The following is an 11,334-nucleotide window of genomic DNA, read 5'->3' as shown; positions in this document are numbered from 1 at the left end:
AATAAAGACAAGGCAAAATCAAACCAATTGGACTGTTTCATTATATATTGCCAAGGCTGTTCTATGAGCTAAGAACATCAACAGTTATGTTCTTTTCTACTAAGAAAATGAGATCTTAAATTCTATAGAACGAACAACTACCATTAACTAGTTGAAGAGAAAGCATCTTCTAGGGCAACGCAAGTTACTTGACAAACAACCTTAACGCGTTCCCCTTCATTTCAGAATATTTTGGCACCTGTGTTCAGAGATGTGAATTGATCTACAAAATGTTCCATAATACAGCAGTTCAAATTCTCCTGTCTAGAAAGATACAAAACAACCCCATCTACAATGGCAGTTTTATCAAATGCAAAGAATGTGACCCAGAAAGTGTTCAACAAATAGAAACCTATAGGAAGTCACTAGAAAACTGTCCAGGTACCTGTGATTTTATATTTTGTTGTTAAATAGAAAACTGAGAGGAACATCTGATATTTGCGAAGCAGGTTAATTAATGAATTGCCTAAAGAACTCTGGATTAACAAACTTGTTACTAAAATAGTAAGATGTTAAGATACATGGTCAAGCGTCTGTAAAAGTTAAAGGTCTTCTTACCCACTGCCTGACACACACACTCCCTTCCCTTTAAGATTTCTTCTTTGAGGTACCCCAAATCCTTTATCACTTCCAAAAAAAAAAAAAAAAAAAATTAGAGTAAATTTGTCAACTTTGCTTTTTAAATCCAGAAAGCTTTAAATGTGAAAGACGTGCATAACAGTGCAGTTTACTATGCTTCACAAATCTTAAAAGTCTATACAATCTAAAATTTAACTATCTTCTTCCCTGGAAAGTAATTCTGAGGCTTGTCTCAGCAAAAATAATGGCCAAGCAAAATCAAAGCTTCAAGTACTGCATTGGGGAAACGTGTAATGATTTCCTCCTGCATTTCCTTATGTCTTTTTAAAGTAATACTATAATAATGTAGAGTTCAAAGCTACTGGTCTTCACAAATAAACAGCACAAAACAAACTACACACTGTCCAGAAGAATTCTGCTACAGTTTTATAGGTTGCCTTCCAGAAGAAATACTGAACACATTACCAACTGACCACAAAGCCATTACTTAACACCAACATCCTTCCAGTAACATCACTTTCCAGAAAAAGTGTGCATAAACGTACACACGTAGAATAAGAATAAAAATTATTTGGTTTGGCATTTTAATAACGTATTAGTAAATGTACACAATGGCAATCATTAAAAAGTTCCTCAATCAATACTTAAAGGAAATTACAGTTTTAAATAAGAGCTTTTAAAAGTTCTGTTTCACACCTAGGTACATTCCTTTAAGGCAGTTTTATTAATATCAAAGTATTATTTACATATACATTATCATCTAACTCTAAGAATCACACATGAGCTCCTTTGTTGAGGCTGCATCATGTCTTGAAAAAAAAAAAAAAAAGAAAAAAAACACGCTGGGAATGTTAGCAAATCTCCAGCACACTAAGCTTTATCAGAAAAGTAAATGCAAATTATATATTGTACGGTATCACCACATCTTTTGTTATCTTGAACTTACAGTGACAGATTTGGCAACTGTTGGGCAGTTTTACTGTATGCTGCCCAGCAGCTGTTATTCCCCTGGGAATTTGTTTCAGAAAAGGTGAAGTGTCTCCCAAATGAAATAAATTGTCCCTTTTTTTTTTTTTTTTTTAAGGGCATAAACTGAAAAGTTGAAATGCTTTATGTAAGTTTTGTATAGTTCAAAAAAAAAAAAAAAATCAGACCATGGAGAACCCTCCTGACTGTTCCTCTGTTCTGGAACTGCTTTGCACAAGACAGTGTTGGGAGAAGTAGATTTCGATCTCCTAAATGCAAATGTGTTCCTGTGTTGTTTTTGGCTAACTTAGTGAATACAAATAAAAAAAAAGCTCTGGCTTCTGTACTGATGTGGATAAAGTGGCTTGAAACCTGCTTATAGAGGCATACAGTAGTCAGGACTACTGCACACAAATCTGACCTATGCTGAACTCCGACCTAGTAGGAAGTTTAAGGATGAATTTTATTGCCTCTCTCTCAAATCCATGCTTATTTCCTCAAACGAGGAAAACTTGACTTACATTTTTCATGAAAGGATTTCACTTCTAATACACATTATCAGCTTAATAGTAACAATATCGTTTGTAACTAAACCCTGGTAGTGACTGCACAGATGTTTTAAAAAAAGGCGTAACAACACGCACAAAGCAAAGGTAGGAAACTGCGATAGGCAACCTTGGACAACTTGATGAATACAGAAAAGAGGTAAAAAATGAAAAATCAGGAGACACCCATGTTGAGAAAAAACGACACAGACACACGTGGCGAGCACAGAAGCTTAAGCGTACCCAACAGCGTCTCTCTCAGAAGATGAGACCAAGCGCCATGCAACAGCCACAGTAATGTGCCATTCTCGCATACGTTCCCAGGATCTTTGAGCATCTGATACAGCTAAGCATATACAACTGCACAAATTCTGTGAATACAAAGAGCATTTGGCACTCCAGTTTAAATCTGTTAATTCAGGACATGCATGCTCATCTGAAAAACAGCGACACTATTAGTAAGTTAGGGTTTAATAGTGTGAAATGTATCAATCCTCAATGTTTTCAAGGAGAGCTAAGAGAATCCAGTAACAATCAGACCCTGAAACGAGTCTGAAAGTGGAAGAATTTAAAATCAGAGATGTTTTCCTAATATTTAGGGCATTTCAATTCTCTTTCATAACAGCTATCTTTTTAATAATGGCTAGTGGCATTAGAGACTTTGTATGTGTACTAAATTATGTAAAGGCAGCTTTTCCTTCAGTCTTCATAGCTGCTTACATTGCAGTAAAGGAACGGCACAGAAATCAGGCTTAACACCAAGTTCTCACTGCTTATAATACTTTTCTCCTAGAGCATGTCAGGCCTATGTCTGGCTCATTTGGTACTGTGGGAAAAACTCACCTATGCCCCGAGCTTTAAATGCATTCAGGAACACCTGGATTACCTGTAGTAGTATATACAGGCCCTGACAAACCGCACCTGCTCTAGCCAGTGCCATGCATCTCACCTGCCATTTTGGTGACATCCGGTAGCTGTCACTGCACAGTCTGGAATGCCCTGAATCCCTCTCAGGGATGTCATGATATCCGTTACCACAGGGAAATTAATTCATATGCAACTGATATCAGGCCGCTCACAGAAACGTCATGGCTGAATAGTGCTGGAGTTCAGGAGTGCTCCGGGCTTCTGACCACTCACGGGATTGCTCAGCGGAGTGCTGATACCCTGCAAAGCTCATGATGCTTCCACTGAAATCAGTGAGAATCTGACACTGAGAATAAGGGGAGCAGAACTGGATGCTTGTATGAGCTGGCAATCAAAATAAACCCATGGATTTAATAAAATACCAGAAATGTCTTTAGAAATATACAAAGAATGGAAATTCTATATGGTGGAGAGCTGCAAAATTTGTCTTGTTTCACTTAAAAAGTAGTTTTCATTCGCCATGGAAGAAAATCTCAGGCTGAATAAACATTTATAGCGTCAAAAGAAAGTATTCTGTTTTGATTCTTGAACTTGCAACATTTTCTATCAGGAAAAAAAAGTGCTGATGATGAAATCACCTTAAGAAAAAGAATATAAACATTTCCCTTTCTAAAGCTGACCGACCTTTCCTTTTTCTCCCCTTTTTGACAAAATTTCAGTTCAATCAAAGTGACTTGCTGGGATGCTTTTACATCTATCGAACTGCATTGTCGAGTGAAAGATGATTCTGTTCCCATTAGTCACTGACAGCTTGAGACTTTACAAATGTTAAAGCCTGAAAGCCTCAAAAAAACAAGTTATTATTAGGTTAAAGTCAGTTGTAGCAGCTCTCTCATACCGTCAAAGCAGTAGCGTGATTCAACTGAGAAGCAGCCTGTAACCCTAGTTCTACAAATATTTAGTCATGCTTACCTTTACTTATGTGAATGGAGATAGCTGTAGGTGAAAGTTACGTATGTGCCTGTTTGAAAGACTGGACACTGGGAGGCTACGCTGTTAACTTACATCTTTAAAACAGAAATATAAATGTGCTTATTGATTTGCAACAAAAGAAAATTGTGATAGTTAATAAAATTTTAGATCTGCTTTTTTTTTTTTTTTTTAGATCAGGCTTCCTTTGAGCTCTCCGCAAATGTTTTCAAGACAACAAATGTATACAAGCATTAAAAGTACCAATAACATTTGTTGACTTTAATGTGAATCAATAACAAACAAAACATATCTTACTAATAAAAAGATAACCTTAGGGGGATTGATTGTAAAATGCATATGATATTATTTACATTTCTTTTTGCCATTAAGAAATCTCCTAAGCCACAATCAGCTCATGTCAAAAGATAAACAATAAAAAAAAAGAAATTAGTTAACACACAAACATCATAAGACAATCTTATCCTGGAAATGCCATTTGTTGAAAACAACCTTATTAAAAAAAAACAAAAACCAAAGTTATAGAAAAATCATATCTGACAATTTCCTGTCAAAAACATCTGAATATATATATACGCAGAATAACTTGGGAATGTAAAGAACACAAGTGACAAACATTAACTTCCATATAATGTGATATTCCATAACTCCCATTTTGTTAGTTATTGAATTTTTTCCACATATGTAAACAGAATTTTCTCTTGCAGTACGCAAAAAAAGAAAAAACAGCATAAACTTTTTTTTCAGAGCAATTTCATGCGGATTACGCTAACCAAATAAGGCAGTGAAGTGCCAGTAAGCTGTGAGGTTTTTGTATCTGTATATACAGTCAATTTCAACAAAATACTACAGCATTTATTGCAGATTTACAGAACTAAACATAAACTGCTAGTTATGGGGTGTTTTTGGCTAATTACTAGCGGAAGCTTAAGCAAATCAGTGGCTAATTTCATAAACAGAAGAAGAAAGAAGTATTTTTTTCCTGGAGCAATTCTTGATACCTTAAAATTCATGGTCCTTAGAGAGATGAGAACTGTCCTTTATTCAGTAGATCTTAACAGTGCAATGTGCAATAATTCCTAAGACCATTTAACAATTTTCGGCAGTAGACTCCAGTAGAGCTCCTTGATTCAAGGAAGGAAGGTAGGTAGGTAGGTTTTTATTTCTTGCCTGCTCTAGTCATGAAGAATTGTAAAAAAATTCCCTTAATTTTTATTAATGACTCCTACAGTCGCTGTCTTGTTACTTCAGAAATAAAGGCTTCTTATTGAGATACTGAAGGACACTTTTCTCTCTGTGTTCAGTTGAAAGGCAGAAAAAGGAGAGAGAACATAAGAAAAGCTTAAAGCGTAGAATTTTAAAATACAGAGTTAAGTAACTAACAGAACTAACAGCACTAACAGCATGCACCAAAGATGTTTTAATGAGGTCAAGAGAAGGACAGAACACCAAAGACAAGCTCTTTCTATAAAGGCACTTTCCCTATAGCATAGAACAGCTTATAAAACTAAACTGTTTTGTTAAACTGTTCTTTTAATCTGTTACTTTCCGAGATCTGCTTCAATTTACTGAACAATCTGATTTTATTGAACTTTCCTCTTAGAGAGAAATTTGAAAAACAAAAATGGCATTATTACAGGCAAAATGAGAAACGGGATGATGTCCCCTGCGTACATAGGCAAAATAACTGAACTAAAACAGCCTGTTCTGGCTTAACTAATAAGCAAGATAGAAGCCAGTTAAGCAAGCAGTATTTACATCTGGTTAATGCAATGTGCACTTGTTCTTACATGTAATGCTGTTAGTTTGTTGTAAATGAAATTAATCTCATTTACATTTTGGGCAGGAAACTCACCACTTGGCCCACATCTCATGTAGTGGGTAATAGAATTAGGAGCTTTGTTGCTCCCTAGACCTGCTTTTTGCATTTCTGCTTTCTGGTATAGCTTCCACATCTGCAGAGAAAAGCATTTCATGTTATTCATTGTATTTATCAGGACTTGAAAAAACCCTCACGCATTAACATACATTCTACCTATTAGTAGAGCAAAAAGATATACAAACACATTTTTTAGAGGAAAGGACAGTGGAGAGGGATGGAAGAAATTCACTGGAGGTATCTACTCACCTACACTCATTAAAATTCATCCTAGCATTCAAAATACTCAGGTATTATTTTTAAAGTCACAAGCAGATACACTCAACTTTTATACATACGAGGCCTAAATTTCTGTGCGTATCAGAAGGAAAAACAATACCAGACATAATCAAGGTTTGCTGAACCTAGGAGAGAACTTAAGCCATCTTCCTTTGCATTTTTAACCTGTCACACGTTCACAGAAAGGTTCACATTCAGTCCTGCAAAGTAGAAAGTTATCTTTGCATGCAACAGATTGAACATGCAAAATGCAGTATCCTAATTTACTGTTCACTTAAAGCAAAGCATCAAGCAAACCTTTCACTGCAAGCAAATAACTGAACCTACTCACAACAGAACCCTTTTCAGCTGGTGGCCACTTGTTTAGTGTTTTATAATTACCATGCAAAAACATAACTTATCATTTCTAAAGGCAGCAGTGACCAAGGAACGAGCAAGTTGTACTGTGTGTTTTATATTTAGCCATTTGAATGGCCTAGGAGCAGTAGTACAAACCAAAAGAGACAGCCATGCTGTATGCATTGTTGAAGCATAAAGACCAAAAAGCGGTGGCAGAACTGCTCTTCCGTGTATAAGAACATTTGTTTTCTTTCACATACAGTAAACAAAAGTCGACAACAATTTCTTTTTCAAAGACATTAAAAAGTCTCTAGCAACATGCTTCCTCTGCTCCAGCGGAATTCAATGGAGCAAAAAATTTAAGTTAGTATCCTCATAATTGAAATGTAATTAATTTATTACAAATTTGAAAAAAATGCAAAACAGTAGTTTGAGCTGGACGAGATTAGTCTAGAATCCAATGAGAGCATATGATGTTCAAAGATACTAACTCTCAGTTACTCAGAAACCCTTTGCATTTGTGAAACAAATCGTTTTAACATTGCCCCCAACATGATGGGATGGCGTAAAACACGGTGAGGCTAAAAAGGTATTAAATATCAGATATAAGTATTCACTGTCAAATTTAGTTTTGTGTGAGAAAACTTAGTGGTGTGAAAAGAAATAAAATAACGTATACTGAAGTGCCCCATGGGCAGCAGCTGAAAAAAACTACTTTTGTTGCTTTGATAATAAGCTTTAACTTCACTCTACAGGGGTAATCTTTAAAAACTTCTCTTTAGAGCTTGGCTGTGCTCACGATTACAATCAGGGGTTCAGTGGTAGTGCTGGATGGTTCTTAACAAAAATATCTGGAGACAATACTTGTATTTTTTGTAGCCATTACCAGGCTAAGGACACAAGCAAGACAGAGCTTGCAAACGAGGTAACAGCATATCTGAAAGCTCAGCTAATTTCTCCAGCAATATCAGCTGATCTAAATAAAAGATATTACCTCTAGCTACAAACCCTGTTCTGATCATAACAAGGAGACTTAGTAGATGACCCAGGCTTGCAATCAGTTAAAAAATACAAATAGTGGTAGCACAGCATGAGTTTATAGTAAATATTGTCAAAGTTAAGAAGATTTTGTCTGTAACTCCTCAAATAACTTCCAAAATGTATTAAATATGTATCTGTTCAGTTAGCACCACCATACATCTCAAAACTAATTTAAACACGTCTACGGATTAATAGAAATGAAGCCGAATGAAGTGACCTAAGACCAGTAAACTTAATGTGTAAGAGCAAATGCGTGTGAAATTAAGAGATGGATTATACTTCAAGGTTTGGGGCCTCTTTTTTTTTTTTTTTTTTTTTTAAACGGTGAGACATAATTTGAGCGAGAATACAGCAACGATAAACAGCACGCTGTGATCAACACGGAAGAGAAGTGAGAAATTTATCAGCCCAATGAAAATGGATGTCTGCAAACACGATAAAGAAAGGCTGCTTTACATTTTGAAACAGAAAGCTCACCCTCCACAGAATCTGTTTAAAACATCCAACTTTCTCTGCATTTTATTAACAATTTTCCTGTATGAAACTTTATAGGCTAACATACAGGATGTCTGCTGTGTTCCCCTTGAGGAACTCTTATTTTTGCAGCACTTCTACCTCTCCCTAGTCCAGCATTAATGAATTAAAGCTCAACTCACGCAGCAGTAGCAAGACTACTGCAAAACTGTTGGCCAAAGGAATTAAATTTAAAAAATGAGACTACAACATTCATTATTTTCCATTAAATATTTTCTTCTATATATATGTATTTTTTTCCAATTCAGGATTTTTATAGCTATATGCAGTTGGCCTAAGATAATCATAATTACTTCCTCTTGCTAAAAAAGTGCTCACGTCTAAAATCACATGCAGTTACAGCTTAAATATTTTAACTTTTAAATTTCTGTTTATATTTATCATTGAGAAGTTCCAAGCACTTGCACAGATGATGACATATCAAGTAATTACTTTTCAATACTTCTGTTTAGCTGGTCATCTGGGATCTAATGACTTACTCAAGCATTCTTAGAGGGACATAATTTTGTAAGTAAAATTTAATTACTTGGCTTTAGTTGCACTAATATTTAATACAGTTTTGCTGTTATTTTGTTACACATCTTGTTTTCTATTACGTTAGTATTACTTCTGTTAAGAAGAAAAAAATGAATTTCCACCATAATTAATAAAGGTTTTTATTATCATACAGCGCAAGGAGTCTCAAAACTATCACGTTACTTAACTCCTAACAAAACAGCACACTTGACCACATTTGTACACCAGGTGTGGGAAGATAAAGCAAATGAAAGGGAAAAGGTGAAAAGGGTTGCTTTTTCATTGCAAGTACTGTACATAGTTTGACTATTTATTACCTCTTCATAAGAATTACTGTTCATGTTTAGGATTCTGAACAGTATTCAAAAATTTTAATAAATATGAACAGTAATTCATATTTATTGTGCAAGCTAGAGGCACTGGATTATTTGGGCTACAACTCATTCCTTGTGCAGAGTGACACGTAAAAAAAGATGGCATAACTGAAAAGGCTAAGACACTGACACCTCTCCAAAGGCTTCTTTTCATTAGTATCACCTTTTTTGAAGAAGGAAAATAAAAATATAAAATATATCTCTACTCCAAATACATAATCTATGTGTTACTTATGCATCTGAAAGCCAGAGCACAACTGAAAAGTACTGTCTTGACACTGAAAATTATGTAGTTCATTTTGCCAGTTTTGGCAATGCAGCATGCAGTTGGCTTAACATGCATTCAATAACGTACAGAAAAAAAATATTTGTAATGAGTGACAAAAATATAGTTTGCATTATAAAGACTTTTAAAGGCATGCAAAATTTATACAGTGCAATTAATCTCTCATGCAAACTTTGGTGAGGTTACAATTTTACATTCAAACACATGCTACAGTACACAACCGAGCTCTACGTCACTGCACGTAAAAAACAACAAGCCACAGATCCAACAAGAAATGACGCCTTCATTTTAGGGAAGCTTTCTCTAAATCTGATGAACGTTGAGAACACCCATATGCCATATATGACATATATACTTAATACATTTTCCTTATCATACACAACCATACTCATACCATACAGTTTTATTATCTTCAGAAACCAGTAGTGGAGATTCAGCCTCACTAGCGTTTACACAGGTGGTAGAAACAAATTCACTAGTTAGAGGTGACTGTAGGTCACTGTGATCAGATTTCTGATTAGCAGAAGGTCGATCTTGATTTTTCGGGACAGATCTAAATGTTGTCAGGATCGCCTGATCAGTTGTTTTTGATGTAGATCTCTGAGGCAATCCACTTATATTACTAACTAATTCAGTGTTAAAGGATAAAAACGGCTGAGCCACTTGGGCCACAGTAAATGATCCTTTGCTATTGTTAACAGGTATGTCGACTTTATCGCTCAACACATTCGCGCTTACAACGTTTTTCTCAAGAAAATGTGCCCTTTCCAACCTTGAAGTCTTAGGCATGTCATATTTACAGCCTAAATTACCTGGTTTAACTATATAAGCTATATCATTCTGTGGAACACAATCTACTCTGTAAGCCACACAGTGAAAAAAATTAGAAGATAGCTGGTGTGCAGAGTACTCACTAGATGTTGATGAAACACTTCTGTCCGCAGTAGATGGTGCTGGATCAACTGACACAGGCTGCCTATTGTCCTTGGACAAAAAATCATGAATGCTGGTCCTTCGAGTAGTTCCTTCTGCTGTAGAAATCACGCTGCTTGCGCGAGGTAAAGTAGCATAAGGATTGCAGTCTTTTGATTGCCGCTGTGATACTGTTGCTTGTATCTTTTCCTTAACCAATCTGACCTTCCCTTGAGTACCTGACGTAAATTTTATCGGAGAGCTAGTAAAATAGGTATCTTCAGTTTTACGAAGGCTGGGCCTTACAAGTTGTTCTGGTTTAATGGATCGTCCATCTGAGAAATCAACTGTATTTTTTACGCTTAATGACCTCACAATACCACAACCGGCAGATGGCTGTCTTCTTCGTTTTTCCTTGCCTGTCAATTCAGCAGACTCCGATAAGCTTTTCATTACTTCCTCTAAAAGATTCTCTTCACTTGCAGATTTTATCTGTCAAAAATATGAAACATCTTATAAATTTTTAGCTTTTAATTTTTACTTTTCTTAAGCAATCTTTGTGAGGCAAATGAAAAACAATTCTACAGAACTTTGTTTTATTAAAAAAAACCCTCAGAACTAAGAGATATTAAGCTTAAGTATTTGTGTTACTTACTCATGAGTTTTCTGTACAGGTTACTTAAAAGCAGTTATTTCCTCTTTGAAAATTAGGTATCAGAGAGAGCGCACCACTATCTGGGATTCAGTTTGTCTAATATTACATAGCTCAACAAATAAGACCATCAGAATTTCAAGTCCATCTTCTCACACGCTTGCCCTCCCCCATCACTAACTAATACTCCACTAAGCAATGTCATGTGGACTATTACGCTAACTTATACGGATAATCTAGAGCTAATAAAGCTCAAGTTCTCCTTATATTCAAATGATAAAGATAGGAACCCCAAAGTAACACAAAGCACATAACCTTGATGCCTAAAGTCAAATTTTTCTTTTTGGAGATTTCGGAACTACAGAAGATAGTTTAAGTGAAGTAATAGACTCAATGGAGAAAGACTTTAGCGAGTCCATTCTTTTTCAAAAGGCTAAAGAAGAGTTTGGAAAGAATTTTAAGCTACAGGAAATGCTCTGGTTCACTGAATGCTAGGATCCACCATAGCTGAAACAACACCTTGCTAGTCTTGAAAT

At 35.6% G+C, this 11,334-nt stretch overlaps 1 protein-coding gene across 16 annotated transcripts in view; it reads right to left on the bottom strand.

Moving 5' to 3' along the window:
• Positions 1-4,226: 4,226 nt before the first annotated feature.
• Positions 4,227-11,334, bottom strand: part of CCDC88A (coiled-coil domain containing 88A) — a 106,629-nt gene continuing 99,521 nt past the window's right edge. For 11 of the 16 annotated variants that reach the window (XM_068939918.1, XM_068939920.1, XM_068939922.1 and 8 more), the window contains one exon: positions 8,699-10,638. In XM_068939918.1, coding sequence (XP_068796019.1) covers positions 9,607-10,638 — 1,032 coding nt within the window. In that variant the 3' untranslated portion in view covers positions 8,699-9,606. Of the gene's footprint in view, positions 5,281-5,841; positions 5,942-8,698; positions 10,639-11,334 lie in introns of those variants that run through there. The other 5 variants (XM_068939930.1, XM_068939932.1, XM_068939933.1 and 2 more) reach the window with 1 other exon arrangement.

This window comes from Struthio camelus, chromosome 3 (genome assembly GCF_040807025.1).
Source record: "Struthio camelus isolate bStrCam1 chromosome 3, bStrCam1.hap1, whole genome shotgun sequence".
NCBI lineage: Eukaryota > Metazoa > Chordata > Aves > Struthioniformes > Struthionidae > Struthio > Struthio camelus.
This window is presented reverse-complemented; position numbering and strand designations above follow the sequence as displayed.